This window comes from Parasteatoda tepidariorum, chromosome 9, assembly GCF_043381705.1.
Source record: "Parasteatoda tepidariorum isolate YZ-2023 chromosome 9, CAS_Ptep_4.0, whole genome shotgun sequence".
NCBI lineage: Eukaryota > Metazoa > Arthropoda > Arachnida > Araneae > Theridiidae > Parasteatoda > Parasteatoda tepidariorum.
Window position 1 is genome coordinate 7686869 of NC_092212.1, and position 17109 is coordinate 7703977.

General features: G+C 31.6%; 1 protein-coding gene across 3 annotated transcripts in view; it reads right to left on the reverse strand.

Annotated features, from left to right (window-relative positions):
• The window catches only part of LOC107437384 (latent-transforming growth factor beta-binding protein 1-like), a 43141-nt gene extending 33671 nt beyond the window's left edge, over window positions 1-9470 (reverse strand). The window contains exons 1-4 of one of the 3 annotated variants that reach the window (XM_071185143.1): window positions 9168-9451; window positions 4423-4653; window positions 1771-1908; window positions 802-906 (exon numbers count right to left, since the gene is read on the reverse strand). In XM_071185143.1, coding sequence (XP_071041244.1) covers window positions 802-906; window positions 1771-1908; window positions 4423-4653; window positions 9168-9342 — 649 coding nt within the window. In that variant the 5' untranslated portion in view covers window positions 9343-9451. Of the gene's footprint in view, window positions 1-801; window positions 907-1770; window positions 1909-4422; window positions 4654-9167 lie in introns of all 3 variants that reach the window. The other 2 variants (XM_043053511.2, XM_043053512.2) reach the window with 2 other exon arrangements.
• Window positions 9471-17109: the final 7639 nt, after the last annotated feature.

The window sequence follows — 17109 nt, forward strand, 5'->3', positions numbered from 1 at the left end:
GAAATGCAACAATAGAAATAGCCAGGAAACAGCCCTGATCTCAATCCAATTGAAAATTTGTGGCGACGTTTGAAAATTCTTGAACGAAAAAAACGTCCATTCAATAAAAGACAACTAAGTGAAGCTTAAATTGGTTCTTGGCACCATGTGAATACGAAAGATGAACTTCAAACACTCGTTCACTCGATGAAAAGAAACTGTGAAGCTGTCTTAAAAATTAAGGGTTATCCTACTAAGTATTGATTGTGTTAGTATCACTTCAAAAAAATGCAAATCTAAGATAGATCTTACTATTAATTGCATAACTTTTTTTGTAATACAGATATTGTAACACTGTATTTATTATTAAATTCTACATTAAATTACCTTTAATTTGATATGTAAACGTTCGTATTTAAGTGAAAATTAATATATTCTACAAGCACACAAAGTTGAAAAACATGAAACTTTCAAAAAGTGTCCACACTTTTTGCCACCACTGTATATATATATATATTTTCATTTTATAGAAAAATGTTTTTGGTTTACAACTACTGAAAAAAAAAATTTTCAAATTAATCAAGGTATAGGTTTATTGTATAAATATTGATTATTAAAAGTTGAAAATAATTGATAAACCGTTACATGTATATTAAATGCATTAATGAAAAAACATGCATAGTCTTGGAGGTAATAGTTTAATTTTTAGATCATTCTTTCTGCTTAAATTTTTATTTTACTACAACTCTGTAAAATCTTTTCTAACGCTCATACAAGTATGCAGTATGCAAGTATGCAGTACAAGTTTGTATATGCACTTACCATCACAACTCCATCCCTTTTGAGCATAACCATCTTTGCATTTACATATCTGGTTGCCATCCTCATCAAAATCACAGGAAACAGAATGACCAGAACAATAACACACTATTACAAAATAAGTTACAAAATACAGTTAACCAACAAACATCGTACTCCAAATTTCAGTAAAGAGAATATATAAATTTGACGTTATCAATGCTACTTGCCAATATCAGCAAGCCTGATTGAAATCAAGCGAATTTTTACATAGGAGCGTTTACATAGGAGCGTTTTTTTACATAGGAGCTGTTTTTCAGTGGCGTTCTCTATGGCTACGTCACAGCCCGTTTTACAGTGAGGCCTCAATCATACTTCATTAATTCATCCACAAATCGTAATTTTGACCTCAACCAGAGGACGATCAATCCCCAATTCAGTACAAGTATAGTGAGAGAGAGAGAGAGATAGCTCACACGATTATATCCGCGAGGAGTGCTTTCTAATATTGTATCAATATAGCCAAAGCAAAATACATGAATACATAGCGTGAGGAGCACTTAAAAAAATTGAAACGACAATCGAACACATTAAGTGAAAAATATATCGAACAAATAACAGAAAATAAAATGTATAGAAAATACAAAGTAATATTTACGCTCGCTTCTAACGTCCATATGCTCTTCTATTTTCATATTTTGTAATCTGGCAATCATGTTGAATGATTAATTCGTTACTTGCAATCTGCAGTACACATACATACATTGTACATAACTTTTTTTATAGCACTAAAATTGAACTACTATCGCAACTGTATATTTGGAGCTATTTATGCCGAGTACAAGCACTGAAGCATTTTTGACACATGACCAGCACAACCACCGTCTGTTTGGTTGACCTTTATTCGAGCAATCAGTTTTAGGGAGCCGCGACAGGGTTTGAAAACCCTTTGAATAATGCCATAACATTAAAGATGAAACTTTTAAAACTTACATTCACACATTTTCTTCTTAGGATTGAATTTGTAACGTGGCCTGTCACATGTGCAGGCTTTTTTACTTTGAATGAATTCACACTTCACTGATCCCGTGCACCATGGTTGTCCTTCTTTGCAATCATCACACCGACACTCTTAAAAGAAGAAAAAAAAACGATTTAATTCATGAATTTTAAATTCATAAATCCTGTAAGAAATAGTTATGTGGACTTCATAAATGCAAATTTGCATGGCCGTTGAGAATGATTTCACTTCGAATTTCACTATCTGGTCAGAAGTATCCAATGCTAATAATAATGAACTCTTAAGGTGACCGTAGGGTTTACTTTTGACCAGATAGAGTAAAAATTAAGGATATAGGAACTCTCTAACAATTACACTTACTTTTAAATTCAATAGCAAATTTAATAAATATGTACAGTGCAGAAAAAAATAAACATACTACCCGGAATAACTTTTGATCTAATGATGTGGTTTTCACGTTCTAGGACTCAATCTTAATTTTTCGAAAGGGTGATCTCAAATATGCTCATAATCAGTGCAGACGATATTTTAAGCGACTAAATCATTCACAAAACTCACTTTCTCTGAAAAAAACGTACCTTTTTTCGACGGATTCGGATTTCTGACCCCAAAATAAAAGGCATACCGCGATCTTTAAAAATACAACTTTTTTAAATGATTTCTCGGGAGCTATTCGACCGACTTCACTCACAGTTTGAAATTGCATGCTTTAAAATTATGTAAAAAATGCGTACCTTAAAACTTTCGTAACTATTATATAAAAAAGAAAGTATAAAAAAGAAAAATATTTGAAAAAAGTTATTTTTGTATGGTTCGTTTATTCAATTATCTTTGAATAAACGAATTTTATAATTGTTTGCAACGATTTTTCAATTCGCTTAAAAAGCAATAAATAGAATAATAAAAAAACAAAATTAATATTAAGAGGGTCCAAAGTTTGGACCTCCTTCCTGACCAAACTATTGTAATCGTATTTTCCAAATTACGAGCACCTTCTTTATCTTGGGGATCAGAAATCCAAGACCATCGAGAGAAAAAAGTTATGTTCATTCAGAGAAAGTACGTTTTTGTGTCTGATTTCGTAACTAATTAGCATATTTGAGGTCCCTTCTTTGAATCATTAAGAATGAGTCCTAGGATGTAAATATCCGATCTGTTGATCAAAAGTTATTCAAGGTGTGTCGTTCAATTTTTACACACAGTATAATATTAGTGATATAGTTCAAGAGTTATAGTATTACATATGCTTGAATCACGGATATGTCGAGGTAGATAAAACAATTTAAGATTTAACCTTAAAATCTTTGCTTACGGTGTACCATGCTGCACCATCACATGTGGTCCACATGTTGTATGCAAAAGGTGAAAATTATTATTTACGCGTGGCAGTATAAATATTGATTCAACAAAGAAATGATTCAAATCAGCATTACTTTAACAAAATTTTATTTAAAACTGAGCATGTGGAGAAAGCTTTTATCTACTTTATATAGTATGTTTCATTATTTTTCTTTTAAAAAAAACACTTAGGGTATATTTGCGATTTAACAATAGCTTTTAAGCGATTAAATGTAAGATCTTTAATTACATCATTCACTAATTGGAATAAAGTAAAAGACCTTTAATTAAATCGCTCATTAAGTATATTTTTATCGATTAATTTTTATTAAATCGCTTTTATTAGATTTGAGTCGTTCTTCCGGTATTTCCAATAATTCAATTTAGGACTTGAAGAAAGCTTATTGAAAGTATACTGACCTAAATTTACAGCTTATATAAGCTTTAAGCCCTAGGTCTTTAACGTGGGCGCTTTTACCCCTGGTAGACATTCTAGAAAACTAGGAGGTAGAAAAGCTTGGTAGAAGATGTATAAGAACTTGCACGCAGAACAACATTTTTTAAATGCTGAGTACATTTTTTACTTAATAGTTTCGTATGTATCAAAAATTCAATACATCATTAACTTTGTATTAAATACATGTATAATTTATTGATTATTATTAATATTGCGTATATATAATATGTGCAACACAAAAAGCTTCAATTAATCTACTTATGTTATTTCTTTTCTGTAAAACCTTTCCTTAATTTATTATTCAAAACGAAATGCTTTCTCATACTTTTAAATTAACATCCAGTTCTTTACTCTATTTTTGGCTCAACTGTGCATAATTAAAAATAAGACATTTTTCCCTTAACTCTTGGTGGGAATCGCGTGACCTATTTAATAAACTAATTGTTATTACTAAGATTTCTTTCTTTCCCTAAATTGAGACACTTTACGGATTTTCTTTGCAAGATTTTCCCTAACATATAGACTGAAGCAGGTTGAAATCGTGGCTTTTTCTCTCTGGTCCTTCATCTGAAAATGATTAAATTGAATTAAATTGCTCATTTTTGAAATTCTCTGCCTGTTTTCCTGCTCTTGACCAACTGCCTTCATTTTATTTATATATATATATATATATATATAAAACTGTTANAATATATACATATATATATATATATATATATATATATAATACATCCATTTTGAGTTTTTAATTGCTCTTCGGTTTTGAAACGTAATCTAAAAATAAAGATTAATTGCAGACAAAATTTTAAGAAAGCGAAGAAACTCTCACCTTTGCATTTATTTTCGTCATAGTCGAATTCATATCCCCATGGGCATTTACAAAATGCTTTGAAATTCCTCTTGTCAAAATCACAGGAGGCATTTTTGTCTTTATTGCAACTTAGATCGCTGCAGCCATTGATTGTTTCACACGATGGTCCACTAGTTCCAGGCAAACATATGCACTCATCGTTGTAGCATGATGCACCATTATTACACGAGTTTGTGCTGTTGCATTTAGCTATAAAATATTAAAACCAAAACCTAATGTAAAAATTTACAAACTTTAACTTATTACATAGTTTTTAAAGGCATTTTAAAAATTCCGCCATTGCATATGATAGTTGTTTTCTTAGGCAAATTAGGAAGTATGGGAACTATTATATATTTAACTAAGGTACTGTATACGGAACCTAGTCATCACTTTAGGCAAGAAAAGTATAAAAAATATTATTTGGGGGCTATCAATCATAAAAAAAGAAACATCTAATTATTTTTTTTAGTCTTTTTTTTCTTGAGAGTAAGTAAATATCAAGGTGTCTAACCACGGTCGTTAAAGTTTTCCTGATCATTATTCCAAATTCAATGATTTAACAAGGATGCCACAGGCGACTAAAAATGCAAAAAATAGTTGCCAATAAAAAGCAGAAATCTGTTAAAAGAGAATAAAGTTAGCAATTTTTTTCAGCATTTTTATATCAGTTTACTATTAAAGGTGAGCCGACCGGCCTGTGTAGGGGTCAGGGAACTGGGCTTGAATCAGAAAGGTTTCGGGTTTGAATCCCGGTCACGGCATGGATGTTCGTTCCTTTTCTGTACTATCTGTCCTTAGTGTAGGAGCAACGTTGGCCCACCTAGTATGGTGCCCCTGAAAGAGTGGTTAACAAAACTACCCTTCAGATACCTGTATGACGAAAGGTCATTCTCCATGTGGGCATTGAGAAAAAAATTCAAAAGCTATTGCAGAAAGAAACAGTGGGGAACAAAAGATGATGCGAAAAGGCAACAAGCTGAAAAGGCATACCGTCGTAGTGATGAAGTTTGCTGTGCTTGGAGATGTTGACTTGCACTCAAGTAGAAAAACATAGGAGATGCAATTTCCTATGACTGAATACCCAAAGGTAAACAGCTAAAAAGACGAGTAGAACCACTATGTTCCGTCATGCTTTGCTGATGTTGCCTTTCTTAGGCAGAAGAAATCTGACGATCTCGACTCCCTCAGGGTAAATAAAAAGACTTTTTAAGTCTTGGCAAGTCATTATGCCTTATCCCGAGTGGTATTAGGCCTTTTCTGTAGCTGCGCTTTAACACGTTCACGCCGGGAAAAGTGAAAATACTGATACGGGAAAAAGAGAAATTTCTAAAAGAAGAACTATTACAAAATTAGATAATATTCGGGAGGAGTTAATCTATTCTGAACAATAACAATTCACTGTAAGAAAATTTATCACGGCGAAGAAACAATTCAATATAAAAATTTCATCCGTTAAAAACAATTGGTAGTTATGGATTTTTATTATACCCGGGAAAAAAAACTAAAAAATGAAATTTATTTGTTACCAGTTTTTACTCCGGTGCGCTGCCAAGATGAGACGATCTAGCGTGACCCACCGGTGGGTCACACCGGCGTGAACGTGTTAATCTGATCTCCCTGGCAGTGAAGTTAGCTGGATGAGGCTAACCTCAGTTACAACACAAGGTAAGCTCGGATTGGTTCTTAGTGCAGGAGTAGGGTCCCGATGAATTTCAAGCGATGAATTTCGTGATTTTGCGTTGCTGTTCCTCAACGCATGACCGAACATTTAGCAACGGTAGGTAGCATTTGGGATTGTCGCCAGCCACCATCTGTATTTTTCCATGGTGATGGAGTTTCTCTCGCTATTGTTGAGGTTGTAGATACTCCTGTGGTGATCAGTGTTTTCTAGGATGACAAGAAAAATTGGGAGATCCACGTAACATAGAGGTTCATGGATTTTGCCGATTCCTCTCCTGAACTTAGCTATTTTGGTGCAATTCTTTCACAGGAAATCTCGCCAGGCTTCAGTCTTGAAGTCGGATGCAGCGATGCCAACTGCTCCGGACACGCCAAAATAATTAAGAAAACGGTAAATAACTTCAAACTAAATTTTGCAAATATTTAAATATTTTTTCTTGCTTTTTAAAAGGTATAGCATGACTTAAATAACATAAAGTGGTGAATTACATAAGCCTACGAATTATTTAGAAATAGTGGTGGATAAAAAATTACTAAATTGAATTTATTTAACTAAGAATCACAATTGATAAACCACCACTTTAAAATATATATTTGCTGTCAGGAGCAAGTTGGTGTCTCTGCGGATAACTCTTTGAAAATAACTTTCAAATTTTTATTCGTGATTTCACAAAAAAAAATTTCAGTTTAAATATTAATTATTTATAATGTATGCCATGGTGGTAGTTATCATTGAATAATTAAATATATTAAATAAATATATCAGCAAGAGCAAGAGGGGGCATTTTCCGTAGAGTTTAATATTTAATTTAGCTATAAGTTATACAAATCTTTTATTGAGTCTGACATTTTCAATAGTAATTAGTTTTCAAAAAGAAGTGTTAATTAACAGAGTCATCAGTATTTTGTCTTCGGAGCATGTAGAGTAAAAACCAAACCTTCGTCAATAATCTATTATGGTAGCTCCAATGCTTTAATTTTACGTTTTATTAAATGAAGGCAAAATTACCAAAAATTCCAAAATCGTTAGTTTTTGATTATCAACTGCTTTATAAAATATTATACAAAAAGGGCAGGAAACTATTCTTCCAATATTCTTTTTCTCGGCTTAGAAACTGTCTGACTGTATATCATAATTGCTAAAAAAATTATTTGTAATTGATATTTTATTTTTCCCGAAAACTAACTGTAATAAAATTATTTTCTTACATGTTTTTTTGCTTTTTTCCGTGTTGAAATGTATGTTAAAGTGACAATCCTGGTAAATCGTAGGTTACCGGTAAAACCGAGGTTTTACCAAAGCGGCTTGGTGAAAGTCTGAAACATGCCTTAATGTTAATACGCCTTATTACCAGGCATTTTCAGAAAAACCTAAGAGTTATCTAGTCACTTTGGTAAATCCTAGATATTACCTGTAAAACCTCGAATTTACCAGACTTCAGGCATTTTTAGTAGCATATACATATTAGCTTTCAGTTCCATTTTTAGTGCCGCGAGCAGTCCCAGATGCCTAGCTGAAGGTACGGGAACCTATTTTTAGTATAATGAGCAAAGCGATGGTAACAAAGTAGGCAATAATTATTTTATCTATGCAAATGCTGCACATTAAGTAAAGGCACAGCTACCCAATTTTTCGGTTTTTCTGGAAGATTTTATTTTCATAATTAAAGTGGTATCAATATACTCATGTTATTACGTTAAACTTTTGGAATTTTAATAAATATAAATGAGTTTTACTACCACTACATATAAATACATACAACAAATGTAAAAAGCATAGTTGGCTTTACGGCAACAAATTTCTAACTCGTCCAAATATAATCCATCCATCATGATTATATAAGTAGTTGTAGTGGAACTTTATGTGGTCAGCNTCAGGGTATATGATCACGAGAATTCAAAATTTGAATTTTATTGGGATAAAAAAGCTTGCAAACAGTTCAAACATTAACTTCGTTTTAGACGAACAATAAGGTGAGACAAGAACCACTATCCTCCCTATAAACGGGTTGTGGTTGTGTGAATGGCGTGGCAGAAGTCGAATTCCTGGTCATAGATGGCGCCACTAAAAAAAACAGGAACAATTGCACCCCCCACTGCTTAAACAGGCATACGACAAAAAAAGACTGTGTGGTGGCTGTTATTAGAGTTCAAGAGCCCTGCTTGAGTAAATAAAACTAATGAAAATTATAAGGAGCATCTTGCTCTAAACTATGTGTGGTTGAATTTCGCTTGAAGGTCAACGTGGGGAAGCGCTTGATCAGGTTTTCTGTATTGCAATTGAATTTGATGCTTTGAATGGATCTGTAAATAATTATTTATGTTGATAGTTGTGATATGAGGCGTCGGATGTGAAGTGAACAGCTATTGGTCTAAATTTTACATCTTTTTAATTTTACTTTGGTGACCGGCACTGAGTTTGTTCGTAGAGTCACGGAGGTCAACGGTAACCGGCGAAGCCAAGATTAATAGAAATACATAATTCGAGTAAATGTTTAATTTTTTTAATAATATTATCGTTACTAAAATGGTTTGAAGAAATTAATGCAATATCGAACACACCACACAAAAATAGTTTAAAAATACTTAGCGATGCCAGCTTGCTCCGGACAGCGAATAAATATTTTCAAGTGGTAGTTTATCAATTGTGATTTTTTGTTAAATAAATTTAATTTAGTAGATTTTTGTTCACCTCTATTTCTAAACAATTCGTTGGCTTATATAATTCACTGCTTTTTTTCAGATTCGTCATGCTAAACCTTTTGAAAAACAAGCATAATCTGTCTAATATTTTCAAATTTTGTTTGTAGTTATTTACAGTTTGGTCAGACGGGCAAGCCATGTAAAATTAGCACGGCATTCAACGTGTTAATCTAGATTCTTTTCGATATTGCTTTGAATTTCTTTTTAACACATACTAATGTATAAGTTCTTCAGCTAAATTTTAAACATAAAGTCAATCAAAGAAATTTTTTACAATAACAATATTGAATACAATATTTTCAATTCTTACAAAACTGAAATGAAGAAAGAGCACTTACCGTTTAAAGTTCCATACTTAATCTTATCATATATGTCTTCATCGTTTATTATCAAAAGTTGTTTTCCTTCTAAATCGTCACATTTTATATCGGTACACTTAATTTTTGGTAAAACGAAACACAAGAAAATAACGATACTAATATGTTTCAGAAATACTGCAATTTTCCACATCATTATAATTTTGATAAGATGAGTTAAATAAGAGTCATGGTTATTAGGTTAAACTGAATTTTGATAATTGTTTCTTTTATTTTATATGAACAAAAAATAACACCTACTTATAATCGCTGATAATAAAAGATAAAAAGATCGGTGAAATTATCTGATAATGTTTATCATTTGACGCAAAAAAGTTAATTTCATTGAAAGGGTTTTATCAATGAATAGAGACGACAGCGAAGAAGGAGTTAATTTCGGTGTTTTGAACTATAATACTTTTCCAATTTGTTACAAACTTAACAATTTAATTTAAAGCTTGTACTTGTTTACCAGATAACAGGTTTTTTCAGGCTCAAAAAGTAGTAGTAGTGGTAAAAAGTAAAAGTAGTCTGGCTCAAAAATAGTCGAAGTAGTAAAAGTTGTAAGCAAAAGTAGTAGAGTAGCTCTGAAAGTAGTGAAAGTAGTAATCAAAAAGTAAAAGTTCAGAAGTAAAGCAATGAAACCAGCACCAATATTTTAATTCATTAATGACCACGAATATTATATTTTATAAAATATAAAAAAATACTCAAAAATTTGATCGACATACTCAGGGGAGGGATTAAATGCATCGAGAAGAGAAAAACATGATCGGAAACGTCTTCATTCGCCGATAGGTGGTGCTGTTCACAAAAGCATTGGATGAAAGAGATCTACATTGCCACAGTCATTTGAGCTGTCATCGCTCGTAGAGGAGTAGGCAACGTTTTACGAAAATGGAGCTGGCAGATATGCACATGATCTACGGATTGACAGAAGGAAATGCACAGACAACTAAAAAAATTGTATTGCGAAAATAGCAGCAAAAAGATTGTATTGTGAAAGTTACACCCGGGAAGATGCACTGGAACCCCGGATGTTTATTGATTTACATCACAATTTCATAGCTGCCAACTCTTCCGGTTTTCCCGGAAGATTTTATTTTCATATTTAAAGTACTAGCGAAATTCATGTTATTTCACTAAACTTTTTGAATAATAATAAAAACTTTAAATCAGTTTGACCACCACTACATATAAATAATTACAACAAATATATAAAAGCGTATTAGTCCTTACGATAGCGTATTTCTACCTGATTAAAATATAAATATATTTTTGAGGAAGATAGTTTTTCCGTAATTGTTTTACTACCACTTGGAAAATCCATTCTTGCAAAGAGTGAATGTTGGCTGGTATGCAATTTGTATAAATATGAATCATTACATGGTACTAGGCATAGTGAGGGTGCGCCAGCGCCACGAGTGACTCATAGAACAAAATGTGTTGTATACAGATCGAAAGAATCTGATTACTAGCGTACTCGCGTAGCTGCTGACTTAAAATAATCTTAGAGTAGCGTTCATTGTGCTTATTAACATAAATGCTCACACCCATACCATCCTCAAAAAGAAACCAGTCTCAAGAGGTTTTTCTTTTTTATAACATACAAAACCAGAACTTGTTAAGTTATAGTGTTATAGAATAGGTTGAACATCTTTCCTTCTTTGGAAGATCATCTAACTAATGAGGCAAACATAAACATTCAAACACCAACAGTTAAGAGGTTCCGCCTCAAACCGGTTGTAAACTTCCTTGCGTAATTGAGGTACGACTTAGGTAATTTTTTTCCGTCGCACGAACTGGAGATGATCAATGACAATGATCTATGGATGGGTGATCGTGTAAAGCTAAGGGTGGTGGCGCTAGTGGTTAAATTGCTCTCGCAAGATTTCCGGATTACTGCTTCCGATATATTTTTACGCCGCAGATTGAAAAAACGCAGATTGCAGTATTTCACATGTACCGAGTTCTTTCTTTCAGCCTTTAAACTTCAGCATTATCATATTAATATTATAATCATTCTAATTAGGCTAACTTAAAAAGATATTTTCAAAGATATTTTTGGCGACATTTTATTCAAATGTAGCCAAATAAGGCATAAAATACAAAACATGGCAAACCTTGAGAATTATTCACAATGAGATATTAACTTTCCAAAATTTTTTTTGGCCTTTCGACCTCTGAGAATCAATACATTTCTGAAAGCTCTTATGAATGGTACAATTATGTTTAGATTTGAACCCAAATTACAATAACAAAACTGCATAGAATATTAGGCTTGTTCACACATCACCTCCTAGTCATAACATAAGCGGAGGGATATACCGGAAATTTTCTAAATTTCTTCCGGTTTAAGGATGCTTGTTATTGTTTACATTAGGCCACCCATCCTGGCGATGGTTTGGGAAACATTACCGTAGATGATTCGAAGGCATGTCATCGCAATTTTAATCCTCTGTAGAGAGGATTTCACTAGTAAGGTCACTTCCGTGATTTAGACATAGATCTGAAGAGAAGGACATTTTCTGCAGATACCTGTATCCATGGTACTGCTCAGCAACACAGGACTTTCGATTGCACAGATTTTACGAACACGTATATCGCACGTACTCGTTGGGTCTTAGAGGAGTCGAAGATCAAGCCCTGGCCCCACCGGACTAGAGTCCGATTCATAGACTCTCATGTGCAGTTGAAATAAATCTGTTTTTTATATTTTCATTTTTAGAAAATTCTCTTGAAATAGATTTTTAAATTTAAAAAAAAAATTTGAAAAAATAACGAAACAATTTATTTCTTTTTGCGAAACAAGTGCCAAGAGAAAAAATAACGAATGAATATTCAAATCCATTACTGTTCCACCTACCGATTCGGCACCGGAGGAGAGAAAAAATCGCATATGCGACATCGGATATATGTCCACGAGAACCAGATCACATTGACGTGCAATCGCATACAGTGAGAATGGTCAATATCATTGATGATCTTCCGTTATGAAATTCGTGATTACATCCCACAACTTAATTGAGTAGCAAGTGTTGGAAGTACTGACGAATCGAACACAGTGACATACGACAATCGTATAAAATTGGGATCTGCGGATGGATAGATGGTTTGTGAATGTGTCCTTTTTGAATAACGGGATGTGACGTATGCATGTTGTCTCCAAGTCATCCTCACTAATGTTTCCCAATCCGTCGCAAATAGCCCATTGTGCAGTTTTAGTGCAACGTAAATAAATGTACCAGTACGTATCTTCAAGGGAGTGTTGTTACATCTCAAATGCTGGTAACAATCAAAGCCTTATGGATTGATTACTTTCTCACTCATCAATCTGCTTCCTGCTGTTTCCTGTGTGGAATGTTATGTAGTTCATTGTAGTTTGCTTACATGCCAGATATTGTGGAGTATCGTTATCCAGTGCGAAAGTTATTTGCAAGTATAATTTTTACAGCACAGGATTTGCATACGTAAATGCAATTCATGCATGTGCTAAATTTTCTTACTAGGCAGCAAAGATGGGCATTTGTCTTTCAGAATAATGAATAAGGAATGATGAATAATTATTCAAAATCTTCCTGAATAATGAATAAAGATTTATTCATTAGTCAGAAATAAACTGAATAAAGAATAAATCATTCATTATTCTTTATTCATTAGTCAAGAATAACTGAATAATTTCACTGATCAACAAAAATGGGCACGGAATACTCTAATTGACTACGATTATGACAACTACGTNAAATGAACGTTGGGAAAATAAAAAGAAGAAACGGGAAAACAATGTTGAAACCAAGAAGTTGCAAAATTATCGTTTGCGTTTTTTTATTTGATCTTGATGGGCTGCTTTTTTTATTCATGCTTATGTTAGCCTGATTTTATATTACTCACTGCTTTTTATCAGCGATTATGGTGCTGAAGTTGATTTAGTCGAAAAATGTGCGGATATAAAAAAAATCTGGAACACCTTTTTTCGAATCGGTAAATAAGTAGTCATTTATGCAAAGAGCTTAAGGCAATACAGCACTTTTTCTAAATATGACACTGTTACATCAAATTGTCTCTAGTAGTGTTTTCAGATATGTACATAGGAATTTTACGGAATTTCCTCTCGCTGACAGTACACAAGAAATTACTATTGCCTACTTGGTAATCAGTAGTGTTTTGCACCAAGAACAATCTCTTGAACAGTTATCTATTCCTATCAATCAGAACAGCCTATCAATTAGATGCAATATTTTAAAAAATAAGAAGGATTGAAATCTATATTTAAACTGTCTAATGTAATAGTTAGGTCATTCAAATATTAAGTTCAAATATTACATTTGTGCTATGCTTATTTGAGGGGGAGGACGAGTTTGAGCGATACATATGTAAGATATTAAAATCTTCTAATTTACCAAATCGTCTCAGGAATTTCAATTTTCGAATTAAATTCGGGGAAAGAAAGAGTTGGAAAAAATTTCTTAAAAGAGTTTCGAATTTAGACCACAAAAGAAAAATACTAAAGATTCAAAAAATATCCACTCAAATTTTTTTTAAAATTAATTATAACGTTAATTTTGTTTTGCGCAAAGTTATATCTTTTCTTTTTTTTCAATTTAATTCTGAAACAAGATTGCTACAATACAAGTCAAAGTTAGAGCAAAAAACAAAGAAAGGGGATATTTCGACTTTTCCGAAGATCCAGAATTGCCTAAAACATGCACTTGCGTAATATTTGAACGACCCCAAACGAATGAGATTATTCTATGAATCTATAAAAACAATTTCGATATTTTTGTTAATACAATGTGTAAACTGAATAAGAGGTAAAAATTCGATTCATGTCCATTTCGCATTCTATGACTTAAAAGAAAATTACTTAAAGGTAATTTTTTTCTTATATATATATATATATATATATATATATATATATATATATATATATATATATATGTATATATATATATATATATATTGTACTGTGTGCATTTGGCATTGTACACGTGTACCTAAATACATTCGACATGTATTTATTTTAATTATGAGCATACATTTATTATAGTGCATGCATATATTGGACGCATATGCATTGAACATGAGTGCAAACAGATTTATCCAATGAATATGTACAATGTGTTTATCTAAATTTAATTACAATACAATGTGTACAATTTACATAAGTTTTCTAAATTTCACAATTTTATTTATAACGACCATTAATAACAACTCTACCTATTTAAATGACTAAATCAAGCGATATTTAAAATCAATAGTCAGATTTAATCATTCTACATCATTTAAAAAATATTTGAATAAAAAATCCTTTTCAAGTATTTTTATCAAATTTTTGAGGAAATTTACTTTTATAAAACGTAATACATAGTTTAGAGAAATGTTTACATGGCAAAAAAGCGTTTAATTTAAGTTAAAATTATATTTAGGAATGTAGAATAAGGTATGGTTTTAAAAATGATAAGAAATTGAGTTTTATAGATATTAGAATAAAATTTTGTCAATGTCAGCAAGGATGTGAATTTTACGCAGCTTCATGACAATCAAGAAAACTGCATTCGGCACGATGTACATAGAATTGTCAGAAAATCAATAAAATGGACAGAACGATACCATTGGAGGGTGGGGGGGGGAACTTTGCAGCTATTTTAGTTTCTAGTCAATTTTCGTGTTATTTATGTATAATGAGAAGAAAAATTTAAATAACTCCATATAGTTCAAAGGAGAGCCCCCAAAGAAGTTTTTTCCCCGGGCCCCAATTAGCCTAAGTTGGACCCTGGCTGCGCTGTGTTAATTCGGATCGGAGAATAGGTGTCGTATAAATTTATTTTACTGTTGGCTACAAAAGGTGTATCAGATAATCTTAATTTATTATATTAATTTAATGTTTTTTTTTCTTTAATATTAATTTTAGATTAATTTTATCAAATAAATTTAATTTAATAATTTTATTTGGAAGTCTTCATTTGTAAGTGTTGTATTGTTTTATTTGTGTTTTATCATAAAATTTAAAATTAAATTTCAATGACAAAACATGCTCATTGCCCCCTTACCGCCCAAAACATACCCAACGCCCCAATAGCGCCCAAAACAGGTTCACAACCCCTCAGCATGCTCCCAACGCCCCCAAGGGGCGTTACCGCCCCCGTTGAGAAAGAATGGTTTAGAGAAATCTTTACATGGCAAAAAAGCGTTTAATTTAAGTTAAAATTATATTTAGGAATGTAAAATAAGATATGGTTTTAAAAGCGATAAGAAATTGAGTTTTATAGATATTAGAACTAAATTTAATCAGAATGAAACCACTTTCTTCTTAACAATAATTTGGAAAATAATAAACAAACCAAAAAATAAATGAAGTGCAAGAAAAGAAAGGAAATCGCTCTCCTAACAAAGAGAATATTTATATTTTTAACGTTTTCTTTGAAATTATTGAGAAAATGCAATTTGATGACTCAGTCATTTATATTTTGTATAAGTAATTTACATATACAAAGCAATGAGTAAGTCTAGCAACAAAGTATGAATTATTTTTAATCTAAAAGCAATCGAAAAGTCATTTGAAATAACTATAAAATAGACTCAAATAAAGCTCTTTAAAACTAAAATTCGAAATTCGCGCATCATAAATATATCGAATTAAAATTCTTGGCGTTTTCAAAACTTTTGAAATTCGTAGTGATAATCATCAAAAGAAGGAATCAATAAACTACATTGATCTAAATTTGGTGAGTTCAAAACTTGAATGCGCAACATTTGGAAATAGAATTAATCGTATTCTTTAGCATAATATAAAATATTACTTGAATAAAAACAAATGACGCTAGTTTAATAATAACAAATGAATATACCTGTATTCCTTTAGAACAACTTAGCTGATATTTAATAGAGAATCTTAAAATTGAAAAAAGGAGTTACGTATAAGATTTTTTCTGCTTAATATTTGTAATTTACTATTTCATTAAATGTTTCAATGTTATTTTAAGAAATTTTGCACCTTCAATATCTTACTACTTTTTCTAAAAATAAATAACAGTCTTTTCAGCTTCATAGATATCAGAGTAAGAATATCGTTTTGTCTTGCTATTGCTTGCGCATTTGCAAAATTCGCAAGACTAGCAGAAAAATAATGAAAAGAAATACAAATATGTTTCTGAATTCTGCATCAAGTTGGCCGTTATAATTATTTAAATATTCAATATGTTAAAAAAAGTTTCTATTCTTTAAAATTTTCTTATAAAAAATTGTACCTTGGATGAAAAAAAAAGTATATAAATTAAATCAATTCTTATTTATATTGCAAACAATAAAGTTATCAGAGCGATCTAATTTAATCATATCAGAAGTGTATTACAGTAAAAACAACAAACAAACAAACAACACACATTAAAAACAACATTACAGCGTAAAAAAGGCTTTTATTATTTCCAATTCCCGCAGCGGGTTAGAGCATTAAAATATCAATACAACATCCAAAAAGCTTTCTTTCATTTCCAATAACCGAAGCATATTAATACATTAAAGCATCAATAATGCATCAAAAAACCTTATATTATATCCAATTCCCGCAGCGAGTTAGAACATTAAAACATCAATACAACATCAAAAAAGCTTATATCATTTCTAATAACCGAAGCATGTTAATACATTAAAGCATCAATAATGCATCAAAAAACCTTATATTATATCCAATTCCCGCAGCGGGTTAGAACATTAAAACATCAATATAACATCAAAAAAGCTTATATCATTTCCAATAACCTTAGCATGTTAATACATTAAAACATCAATAATGCATCAAAAAACCTTATATTATATCCAATTCCCGCAGCTGGTTAGAACATTAAAACATCAATATAACATCAAAAAAGCTTATATCATTTCCAATAACCTTAGCATGTTAATACATTAAAACATCAATAATGCA